At 46.2% G+C, this 12,733-nt stretch overlaps 1 protein-coding gene across 12 annotated transcripts in view; it reads right to left on the minus strand.

Moving 5' to 3' along the window:
- LOC144122196 (polyamine-transporting ATPase 13A3-like) overlaps window positions 1-12,733 on the minus strand; it is a 738,347-nt gene that overhangs the window by 45,150 nt on the left and 680,464 nt on the right. For 2 of the 12 annotated variants that reach the window (XM_077655782.1, XM_077655781.1), the window contains exon 32: window positions 3,186-3,426. The exons of 6 other annotated variants lie outside the window; for them this stretch is intronic. In XM_077655782.1, the coding sequence (XP_077511908.1) occupies window positions 3,253-3,426 (174 nt within the window). In that variant the 3' untranslated portion in view covers window positions 3,186-3,252. Of the gene's footprint in view, window positions 1-3,185; window positions 3,427-12,733 lie in introns of those variants that run through there. 4 more of the 12 variants (XR_013312839.1, XR_013312844.1, XR_013312840.1 and 1 more) reach the window with 4 other exon arrangements.

Genomic DNA, 12,733 nt, shown 5'->3' on the forward strand with positions numbered 1-12,733 from the left:
TCAACCAGTGCTGTAAATAAACACGGAACACCCTCTATATATAGCGGAACGCCTGCTTAGGGGGTAAACCGGCCGCCGTGCCGGCCCGGCGACTGCGCACGCGCGGTGACATTTTTATGACCTTACATTTCCGGCCGCCATCTTTAAATATCGGCCGGACAAGGAACGTTCGAATGCCTGTAGTAAGAGCTCTCGCTCTTAAAAATGGTTGCAGTTCAGCTGAGCTAAGCGTGGTTATGAAATCAAATGGTTTTGTTATGCTGGTTGTGCTGTGTTTTAAGCCAGGTTAGGCTCATAAATGCGGACACATGTTTTGAATTGTTTAGCATGGTTTATTTTTTCTATACCTATTTGTCACATGGACCTGTTGTGATATGTTGTTATTTAGATTTTGCAGCCTTATTGTCTCTGCCACAAGAATAATTTCATATACTGAAACACAAATTGATTTTAGTTTTTCGAACATAAATCGAAAGCTTTATTCCGGTGTTTTAACTATCGACGTAAGTGATCATTTACGTATATTTTGTATCTTCCACAATCGCGGTTCTCGTAGTGTACCGAAATCAGTCTTTAAAACAAAGAAAATTACCGGCTGCTCAGCTACTGATCCGGAGTTCCCGGGTTGGAACCCGACCGCGGCGGCCGCGCTTCGATGGAGGCGAAACGCTAAGGAGGCGAAACGCATGGAGGCGAAACGCATGTGCTGCGCGATGTCAGTGCATGTTGCAGATCCCGAAATGGTCGAAATTATTCTGGAGCCATTCACTACGGCACGTCTTTCTTCATTTATTCTTTCACCCCCTCCTTTATCCCTTCCCTTACGGCGCGGTTCAGGCGTCCGCCGATACAGTGAGACAGATACTGCGCCATTTCCTTTCCCCGAAATCCAAGTTCAAACAAGGAAAATTAATGAGACTTCTTTACACACCTGCAAACCTCTTTTATGGCAAATTGACTGGTCTGAGGTTAGCAATGATAATCATGCAGCATGCTCCTTTTCTAGTTTTTACAGAATAATTAAGGATCTGTATGATCACGCAATTCCATGTAGTGTCTGGGATAAGTAGAAAAAGGCATGAAAGCCATCGATATCTACGGCGCTTTACAATGATATACTGAAACGTAACAAGTTATTAGAATAGTTCATGGTGGGTGAACAGCGCAACAAAGGCGGGATTGAAAGTCTTAAGGAGTACAAGAAATTCCTCAACAGACTGAACTCATACTTAAGGAAGGCAAAAATGCCTATTATTAACATTAGTTTGAAAATAGAAGTGATGAACAAACATTTTGGGAAATTTGTAAAGAGATCTTTGGTCCATGCAGTACAGATATGCTGCCGGAAGAACTGACTGTTGGTGGTGTGACTCTTACAACAGCCGAATTGCCTGGAAGGTTAAATGAATCCTTTCTCTCTTCGGGAAAAATAAAAAAGAACCCGACAATGCCAGCGCATGATCCCGTAGATAATGTGCAGACACGAGTAACAGATAGCGATTTCTTAAAACCTACGGATAAAGTGGAAATCATAAATATTATTGACGCTCTCAATAACAATAGCAGGCTTGGATGAGATTAAGGTTAGACCAAATAAAGAGGTGGCTCTCATGACCGCAAAACCGCTTAGTCATGTCTCTAACTGCTTGCTCTAAGAATGATTATTTCCGGATGAGCTTAAACTGGCTAGAGTAACTGCTATAGATAAAGGTGGGGCCAAAAACAATTTTAACAATTATCGACCAATATCTATATTGTGTACGTTTTGAAAGTTATAGAACGTGTTATTTATTGTCGAATTTCAGATTTTCTGGATAAATTAAAGGCAATTTCACCGTACCAGTACCGATTTCAGAAAAATAAGTCAACCGAGTTAGCTCTGTTGTCTGTGAAGGAAAGGCTGATAGAAAACATTGAACCTAAGTTACTTACAGTGAGAATCTTCGTTCAATACGCAAAGCATTTGATTCTTTTAAACACCATATTTTACTCGATAAACTCCCGATGTATGGCATACGAGGACGAGCACTTGAACTTATAGAAAGTTACTTATCGAACCGCAAGCAATGTGTAATACATAATACAACTTCCTCTACATTAGAATCAAATTTAATAGGCGTGCCCCAGTGCTCAATACTCCGTACTCCGGCCGTTCCTTTTTTTGTTATACATAAATGATATAGCCATTTACACAAGAATTGCTCCTTTATGCAGATGACAAAAATGTCTTCTTTTCTGGCCTCAGCCTCTCTAATCTAGAGACAGACGCTAACAGTTGGCTATGTGAGCTCTCTGAATGGCTCACTGCAAATGAATTGGAGTTAAACACAAGCAAAACAAAAGACATTATTTATAGAGCTCGTAACACTAGAATTACTACGGAATTTTTCTTGTTATAAATAAGTTATAAAAATATTTTTCTCTGAATAAAAAAAAACATGTAGTTGCGACGCAGCGCTTGTATGTGTGTTTCATCGTTCTCGGTCCATCGTCCATCCGCGCTGTTTCTACCCAGAATGAAAAACATATGATCCCAAAAAACCTCACCACACGCCAACCACTACTGGCAAACCAATGCGCTATGCTGGGTGCAATCAGTGGGCCTTGCATGTGCGGCTGCCATGTCCGCAACCGTGCAGACGTGAAGACCGCCCCTCAAAGATGTACAGGAGACGCGGAATCTTTGCCTCATCATCATCACCATCAGCCTGACTACGCCAACTGCAGGTCAAAGGCCTCTATCAAGTCTTTACAATTAACACTGTCCTGTGCCAGCTGTGGCCACCCTATCCCCGCAAACTTCTTAATATCATTCGCCCACCCAACTTTCGGCCGCCCCCCTGCTATGCTTCCTGTGTATCCTATAAAACGATGTTTTTCTCTTTTACAAGTATCACCCTAAACAACAATCGCGTTAACCACATTATGCAATAATTAGACATTTCCCAATTTCTAACACTGAGTGAGCAAGGAAAAAACCTGTTTATGTTGTTTTTAGATGCAGGAGCTTTGAGGCTCGATGCCCACATATGTGGACTGAGTTAAAATGTGCGAAATTGCGAAAATATAGCGTATTTTTTTTTGTACTTCGCTTCCAATAAGTCTTTTGATTTCGATTTACACAATAGATAATTTTTCCACTGTGAAGATTTCATTGGGGTTTGAAGCTAATAAAGTCAACAAAAATTTCTTTGATCTTTAATTGATCTTTTAATGCTCTATCGCAAGAGAGAATGAGTCGGCGCACGCGGCCTAACTCAGGCTCTCGAAGTTGGTTATTTGCGTAACCATCGTCGCGTTAGACAGAAGCCAGTCCGGTTCTTCTCTCAGTTCTTCTTCGACACACGCATAGCGAGGCTTCGTGGCACTTTGGGCGAAGAGACGGCGGGAAATGTTTCTGAGGACGGCGCTTCTCCTGATGTACACCTGGAAGGAGAAAATCAAGACAGAGGTGCTCGTATGAGTTTCTCGTCGTCACGGTAGCAGCTTCTCACTGTGCGAATTTTTCTGGGAACTTTAGAGCCTACTCAAGGATTGGCTAGCGCAGTATTTAAGACAAATCCGGCTCTGTTTTATAGCATTATTTGACCTAGGTAAAGCTTCCACAGATTGTGTTCACAGATTCTCTCCTGTCAAAAATTTCAGTCACAATCAGTTCTGTAGTCCTTGTTCAGAACTTGCGGACTGATGATGCGGTGCACCTTGACTCCACACTCACATGAATTTCTAAGCATTTGTGTGCATATGTGTTAAAGGAGCTTATAGAGGAGTATTTGTACAAATTTTCTACCTATATTGCTGTTTTCACAGATGCTACCCAGCAAACTGAGAACGCAGCTGTTGGCGTTTTTTTATTCCAGGGCTTCGAGACTGGATCCATTCATTTCGGGCCGCTGATTATGCGCCTATATTCGGTGCCAAATTTCTAGCGATTGAGTTGGCCTTATAAAATATTTCGTGCAATGTTAATTATGTCATTACACTTGCTAACATCCTTTCTGTCCCGACTGCGTTCGAAGGATCGAGGGATGATCTGAGCAATACCCCAACAATTTTCACTCCACCAAATTTTAAACAACGGCTGTTTCACTGGCGACCTGAACATTGCGGCATGGATGCTAATGTGATGGCTGATCTTTTAGCAAAGTGTCCCTTTGCGGACCTATGGTGCCATTTATTCCACACACTGTGCTTTCACAGTAGCCCTCATGCAATGTTTGCTGCAGCTGCACTCTTTGAGTCATGAGGCTCTCCCTGCTATAGTGGATTTTCTTTTGGCATTCACTTGGATTTTGCGCTTACGCGGGTCATATCTATGCGAGGAGCCAACGACATTCCTGAGTTGCAAAATACCAAGAAATAATCTGGATTTGTGTCGATCGGGTAGCTCTCTGACGAACGGTTGTGAATCATGTAAAAAATTGAATAAGAATGGTATACGAGGACGAGCACTTCAACTGATTGAGAGTTACTTTTCAAGCCGCGAGCAATGCGTGATATATAATGCAACTTCCTCTACATTAGAATCAAATTTAACAAGTATGCTTAGGCCTGAGTCAGCTCATTGAACATGCGCATGCGCTCCCGGGAGAACTGTTATGTGGGGGCCGCCTTTTCGCGGTGTATGGTGTACGAGACCTCAGACTAAGCTGTTGGTGGCGCCCAGAAACTCCACGTGGCCGGCGGGTTGACACTGGGAGAGGTCAGTATGAAAATAGCAGGGACGTGAACTCGCCTAAGAAAGGTAAAAACTGCGCTAAATTTCACACAAACTACACAGAAAGACAGGCAGGACGGGCGCTGCTTTCCGTTTGTTAGGCAATGTTCCACAAACTAGTCTAGCAAGACGTATTGATGAGGTTCAGTGGTCACTTACCAAAGTCAACAAAATAATGATGTTTCGTGAGCGCTACGGCTCCCTCGTTCACAATGAGCAACCAGCAGGACGTCCCGGGCATTTTGTAGCGGTTACTATCGTTCTGAGGCATTTTGCGTAGATAGGGTGCAACCTGCCGTCATTCTTATTTATTGTGTTGGGGCGTTGTCTGGATGATTAATGACTGGAGATTTCGGCGGGCTGATAAATTTTTTCCGTTGTCACTATATCTGCTTCATCCCTGTTGATTTCATGACCAGTCTCTTGCGCATGCTCCGCGATTGCGTTCGTTGTCAGTTTTCCTTTTCGTATATCGTACTGATGTTCTTTCAGGCGTCTCTTGAAATCTTTCGTTTCGCCTATGTAAACTGATGAACAGTCGGCGCAGGCAATCTTGTAAACCACGCCGGGAAAACTGGCACGAGGGAGCTGGTCTTTCACGTTTACAAGCTCATTTCTTATCTTGCTTGTTGGGACATGTGTAACATAGACGCCGTGCTTGCAGAACATCCGCGCCAGCGCCTCGCTGATCCCTGATACATACGGGATAGCGGCTCGTTTCGTTGAAGGTATTGGTGAGCGCTATCAAAATGCAGAAAGGGACGAACACACAGGACAAGCGCTTTGTAACAACTGTTTATTCTCTGAAGAGGCATGGCTGTATACACATATTAACGCCAAATCATACACAGAAGAGGGAAGAGCACACGGCGCTGACAAGAGCGATATAAAGGAAAAAAATTACAATATTAAAGAATAAAAAAATATATATATAATAAACAGATCAACACGTGCCTTCACAACAGCCGAAGATTACTATTCCTGAGGTAGTTTAATTCAATTCTCCCTAGCCTCACCGAACGCGAGCTGACGCATTGGTTATCTGCAGCAACATGGATAGCGAAAGCTTCGATAATTTCGCGTTCCCGCCTGTTTCTGGCCCGACCTATAACCTTGGTGTTTTTTAGCGTCGGGGGAATCTGGCACCACATTGCGCACACTGCAAATGCGCCCCGATGCTAAAAAAGCACCAAGATAATAGGTCGGGCCAGAAACAGGCGGGAACGCGAAATTATCGAAGCTTTCGATATCCATGTTGCTGCAGATAACCAATGCGTCAGCTCCCCTTCGGTGATTCTAGGGAGAACTGATTTAAACTACTTCAGGAATACTAATCTACGGCTGTTGTGAAGGCACGTGTTGATCTTTTTATTATATACATATATAATATTTTTTATTATATATATTTTTTCCTTTATATCACTCTTGACAGCGCCGTGTGCTCTTCCCTCTTCTGTGTATGATTTGGCGTTAATATGTGCATATAGTCATGCCTCTTCAGAGAATAAACAGTTGTTAGAAAGCGCTTGTCCTGTGTGTACCTCCCTTTCTGTATTTTGGTACCGCTCACCGATACCTTCAAGAATGCATTTCCAACTAGCCGCAGTTGTGGCTCTTTTGGCTCGTTTCAGTTTCGGTGTGTTAGCACTTTCGTCTTCCCGGGCAGTAGGCTTGCTTGATAGAGCCCCTGTTTGCGTGCTCCGAATGAAGGAAAGCGGGTAGCCGTTTCTTTTGAAATCTTTTTTCACGGTCTTCATTTCGTGGTTTAAGGCGGCGTCTTCACTGCATACTTCCCTGGCACGGTTGATTAGAGATGCCACCACTGACCGCTTATGACTGACAGGGTGTGCTGAATTTAAATTTAGGTACCTTCCGGAATGCGTCGGTTTCCGGTAGACGCGAAAAATAAGACCTGTCGGAGTACGGGTTACCACGGTGTCGAGGAACGGAAGGCAGCCGTCGGTCTCTTCCTCAACAGCAAAGTTGATTGAGGGCTCATTGGCATTAAGTTGATCGAGGAAAGTGCGGGTGTGCTTCCGGTCTATGACGCAGAAGCCGTCGTCCACATACCTCATAAACACTTTTGATCGTGGTTGGAAGGTGGCCAAAGCTTTGCTCTCGATGGCTTCCTGCCCCCATTGCTGGGCCAGAGGTCGGTTGGTGTAAGTTGCCGCTGTACGTAAAATATGTGTTGGCGAGACAGAACTGCAAAATTTGGCATATTTCCGCTGCTTCGAACGGTGTCCGATCCTGCCACGAGGTGCCATTCTCGAGACGTTGCTCACTTGTCTCAACTGGGAGATCAACAGGCACGCTTGTAAAAAGCGAGCACACGTCGAAAGAAACGATCTCATCTGTGTCTTTCTTGACCTTGTTGATGAAGTCGGATGAATTCTTGATGTCTGTGCCTGTCTTGCCCACCAGCAGAGAGAGAACTCCATGGAGGTGCTGTGACAACGAGTGTAAAGCAGACTATCTAAAATCCACTATTGGGCGCAGGGGAATCCCTGGTTTATGGTAGTCCTTATATGGCGGGCGCTGAGCCGTTTGTACATAGCAACTGATGTACAGGTTTCTCGCGGCAGGATCGGATACCGTTCGAAGCAGCGGAACTTTGCCAACTTTTGCAGTTCTGTCTCACCAACACATATTTTACGTACAGCGGCAACTTCTACCAACCGACCTCTGGCCCAGCAATGGGGGCAGCCATCTCGGTCACAGCTGCTAACATCGCTATCGAAGCCATCGAAAGCAAAGCTTTGGCCACCTTCCAACCACAATCAAAAGTATTTCTGAGGTATGTGGACGAGTGCTTCTGAGTCATAGACTGGAAGCACACCCGCACATTCCTCGATCACCTTAATGCCATTGAGTCCTCAATCAACTTTACTGTTGAGGAAGAGACCGACGGCTGCCTTCCGTTCCTCGACACCGTGGTAACCCGTACTCCGACAGGTCCTATTTTTCGCGTCTACCGGAAACTGACGCATTCCGGAACGTACCTAAATTTCAATTCAGCACACCCTGTCAGTCATAAGCGGTCAGTGGTTGCATCTCTAATCAACCGCGCCAGGGAAGTATGCCGTGAAGACGCCGCCCTAAACCACGAAATGAAGACCGTGGGAAAAGATTTCAAAAGAAACGGCTACCCGCTTTCCTTCATTCGGAACACGCAAAGAGTGGCTCTATAAAGTTAGGCTACTGCCCGTGAAGACAAAAGTGCTAACGCACCGAAACCGAAACCAGCCGCTATCCCGTATGTATCAGGGATCAGCGAAGCGCTGGCGCGGATGTTCCGCAAGCACGGCGTCCATGTTGCACATGCCCCAACAAACAAAATAAGAAATGAGCTTGTAAACGTGAAAGACCCGCTCCGTCGTGCCAAATTTCCCGGCGTGGTTTACAAGATTGCCTGCGCCGACTATTCATCAGCTTACATAGGCGAAACGAAAGATTTCAAGAGACGCCTGAAAGAACATCAGTACGATGCACGAAAAGGAAAAGCGACAACGAACGCAATCGCGGGGCATTCGCAAGAGGCTGGTCATGAAATTAACTGGGATGAAGCAGATATAGTGACAACGGAAAAGAATGTGTCAGCCCGCCGAAATCTCGAGTCATTAATCATCCAGACTACGCCCAACACAATAAATAAGAATGACGGCAGATTGCACCCTATCTACGCGAAATGCCTCAGAACGATAGTAACCGCTACAAAAAGCCCGGGACGTCCAGCTGGTTGCTCATTGTGAACAAGGGAGCCGTAGCGCTCCCGAAATGTCATTATTTTGCTGGCCTTGGTCAATGACCAGTTAACCTCATCAAGCCATGATTGCTGACCAGACGGTACGCCGTCGAACCGTCGAGTACATCATTTTACGCCATCAGTATCGACAACCGGCCGTCACCGGAATACGCCGTTTTGTAAGCATCTCAGCAAGACTTGCTGCTTACCACACGCACCTGCGTTTCAACCTCGATTGTAAGTCTAACCACGTTATTTCAAGATCCTTGCGTCGAAAGAAACCGGCAAAGACACGTATTGTTCCGCATGTGGTTGCAAAAGCTGAACGTCATCTCCTTCAAGCAAGGATTGAAGAATGCAAGCTGACAAAGAAGCGCTTCGAAACTGAGCTGTTCTTTGAAAAGCGACAATTGGAATTTATCGCTCCGGATGTCCTCGGCAGCGTTCAGTTAGTTGCGAACCAAGAAAGGTACAGAAGAGAGGAGAGAGATCTGAAATCGCAGGATCAAAAGCTGTAGACTATACTTGCTGAAAAGGGGATAGCGACCAGGGCCGCAACAATCCTCGAAACACGGAACCTGTCATCCTACAAATTGAATCCATCCGAAGCCAAGGTGATCAGCCTAGGTTTGAATTTCAACCAAGGGAAGGCACCGGACCCACGAAAGGTTGCATGTGCCATAGAAGGGCCAGTAGGACTTCTGGAACGAGACGTTCAGGACGAAGTTCGAACGAAGGCGATAGGTGTGTTGTCACGCATGAAGAAGACGTCATCAAACCGCCCTCTTGGTCAAGATGAACGCTCAGCGATCCGAAGCCTCTAGGCTAACAAGGATATAGCCGTCCTACCGGCAGATAAAGGGAATGTCACTGTTATCCTTGAGCGGTCTTCTTACAAGGAAAAAATGGAGGCCAAGCTTCAGGACGAGGCCACTTACTGCCGGATCCCGAAAGACCTTACTCCCAAAGTGCAGACGTCTCTTCAAAAAATGCTAGCAGAAATCTTCAAGGACATCCCTCCGTCTATGAAACGGCTTTATTATCAGTTGCTATGTACAAACGGCTCACGCCCGCCATATACGGACTACCAAAGGTGCATAAACAAGGCATTCCATTGCGCCCAATTGTGGAGTTTAGAAAGTCTGCTTTATACTCGTTGTCACAGTACCTTCATGGAGTTCTGTCTCCGCTGGTGGGCAAGACAGGCCCAGACATCAAGAATTCATCCGACATCATCAACAAGGTCAAAGAGGGCGCCCAGAAGACACAGATGAGATCGTTTCTTTCGACATCTGCTCGGTTTTTACAAGCGTGCCTGTTGATCTCGCAGTTGAGACATCTAAGAAACGTCTCGAGAATGTCACCTCGTGGCAGGATCGGACACCGCTCGAAGCAGCGGAACCTTGCCAACTTTTGCAGTTCTGTCTTGCCAACACATATTTTACGTACAGCGGCAACTTATACCAACCGACCTCTGGCCCAGCAAAGGGGGCAGCCATCTCGGTCACAGCTGCTAACATCGCTACCGAAGCCATCGAAACAAAGCTTTGGCCACCTTCCAACCACGATCAAAAGTTTTTATGAGGTATGTGGACGACGGCTTCTGCGTCATAGACCGGAAGCACACCCGCACATTCCTCGATCACCTTAATGCCATTGAGCCCTGAATCAACTTTACTGTTGCGGAAGAGACCGACGGCTGCCTTCCGGTCCTCGACACCGTGCTAACCCGTACTCCGACAGGTCTTAGTTTTCGCGTCTGCCGGAAACCGACGCATTCCGGAAGGTACCTAAATTTCAATTCAGCACACCCTGTCAGTCATAAGCGGTCAGTGGTTGTATCTCTAATCAACCGTGCCAGGGAAGTATGCCGTGAAGACGCCGCCCTAAACCAGGAAATGAAGACCGGAGAGAAAGATTTCAAAAGAAACGGCTACCCGCTTTCCTTCATTCGGAGCACGCAAAGAGGGGCTCTATCAAGCAAGCCTACTGCCCGGGAAGACGAAAGTGCTAACGGACCGAAACCGAAACGAGCTGCTATCCCGTATGTATCAGGGATTAGCGAGGCGCTGGCGCGGATGTTCCGCAAGCACGGCGTCCATGTTACACATGTCCCAACAAGCAAGATAAGAAATGAGCTTGTAAACGTGAAAGACCAGCTCCCTCGTGCCAGTTTTCCCGGCGAGGTTTTACACGATTGCCTGCGCCGATTGTTTATCAGTTTACGTAGGCAAAACGAAAGATTTCAAGAGACGCCTGAAAGAACATCAGTACGATGCACGAAAAGGAAAACTGACAACGAACGCAATCGCGGAGCATGCGCAAGAGACTGGTCATGAAATCAACTGGGATGAAGCTGATATAGTGACAACGGAAAAGAATGTATCAGCCCGCCAAAATCTCGAGTCATTAATCATCCAGACTACGCCCAACCAATAAATAAAGAATGACGGCACATTGCACCGTATCTACGCGAAATGCCTCAGAACGATAGTAACCGCTGCAAAAAGCCCGGGACGTCCAACTGGTTGCTCATTGTGAACAAGGAACCGTAGCGCTCCCGAAACGTCATTATTTTGTTGACCTTGGTCAGTGACCAGTGAACCTCATCAAGCCATGATTCCTGACCAGACGGCATGTCGTCGAACCCTCGACTACACTAGCAAGACGTACTTTTATACATGAACTCGCCCGCGCGCTGCATTTAGTAATGCAGATTTCGAATCTGTGAGAGTATAATGGGTTTCGTAGGGCGATGGCTACCTCCTCAGCCACTTCGAAAGAGGAAACCTAAAGGAAGGGGAATGTAGCAAGAGATTGAAGAGTGTAGATCACTAGGGCTACCGTCGCTACTCGCCCGAAGATTGCGGCGTCCACCCACATGGCATACGTCTCGGAGCCGTAATATTTGCGGAGCGTCTTTGCCCTGTCTCGGCGGCAGGGCTCCTGGTGTTGCCGATGGGTGTTTCTGGGAAGAGGTTTGACCAGGAGATTGGAGTGGATAGCATGAAAAAATCCTTTCCGCCTCCTGGTCCTCTCATCCTCTCTAACAACGCAGTGCAAAATTGTAATTCAAGCAGCGCATCGACCTGCATTTCAAGGCAACAGGCAAGGAACGCACGAATGCGGAGAAGGCTGTTGGATTTCTTGCATTTAATCGGACAAGATATCATCAACGTGTTCAACACCTTCCGCCTGACGCGTCCACGCAATAGAAGGACTACGCAGTCATCGTTCAGAAGTTTGAGGAATACTGCACACCACAGCAGCGATGCTTCTGAAAGGTAGGTTCTTCGTTCCCAATTCCAGGAAGACGATAAAACGTTTGAGTAATTTCTGCGAGATCTACAGATAAAAGCGGAAACTTGGAATATGGGAAGCCTAAAAGATTCGATGATATGAGATAGGCTTGTGTCTGGAACAAAACACGAGAGGGTTAGAGGTCGACTTCTCAGAGAAAAAAAAATATCCGGGGTTTAACTCCGCTTAAGCCGATCTGTGATGTGGGAAAGCGTGGTGACGTAAATCGTAACGCCACAAGCAACACTATAGCAACGAGTTGGCGAAAATCTCGAAGCTGCGAGCTACTTTTTCACCCGCCGCGGTGGCTCAGTGGTTAGGGCGCTCGACTACTGATCCGGAGTTCCCGGGTTCGAACCCGACCGCGGCGGCTTCGTTTTTATGGAGGAAAAACGCTAAGGCGCCCGTGTGCTGTGCGATGCCAGTGCGCGTTAAAGATCCCCAGGTGGTCGAAATTATTCCGGAGCCCTCTACTACGGGCACCTTTCTTCCCTTCTTTCACTGCTTCCTTTATCCCTTCCCTTACGGCGCGGTTCAGGTGTCCAGCGATATATGAGACAGATACTGCGCCATTTCCTTTCCCCAAAAACCAATTATTATTATTATTATTATTATTATTATTATTATTATTATTATTATTATTATTATTATTATTATTATTATTATTACTATTATTACTTTTTCGGGGTGGTCCGGACAAAATCTTTGTAAATGACCCGGGTCAAATTTGCAGGCCGCGGACACGGTCAGTTGTGCTTAGGCATCAATTTTGGTCCAAATCGGCAAGGCCAAATTTCAGGGGTCGCCCAAGCCAAACTTTTGGAAATGGTCCGGCCCAAATGTGGAGATTGCCATTGTGTCAGGCAGGGTCAATTATGGATGGACATTGATTTGGTCTAAATGGGGCAAGGACAAATTTCGGGGGTCGCCCGGGCCAAACATCTGAAATTGAGCGGGGCCGTATTTACAGA

Source organism: Amblyomma americanum, chromosome 2, assembly GCF_052857255.1.
Source record: "Amblyomma americanum isolate KBUSLIRL-KWMA chromosome 2, ASM5285725v1, whole genome shotgun sequence".
NCBI lineage: Eukaryota > Metazoa > Arthropoda > Arachnida > Ixodida > Ixodidae > Amblyomma > Amblyomma americanum.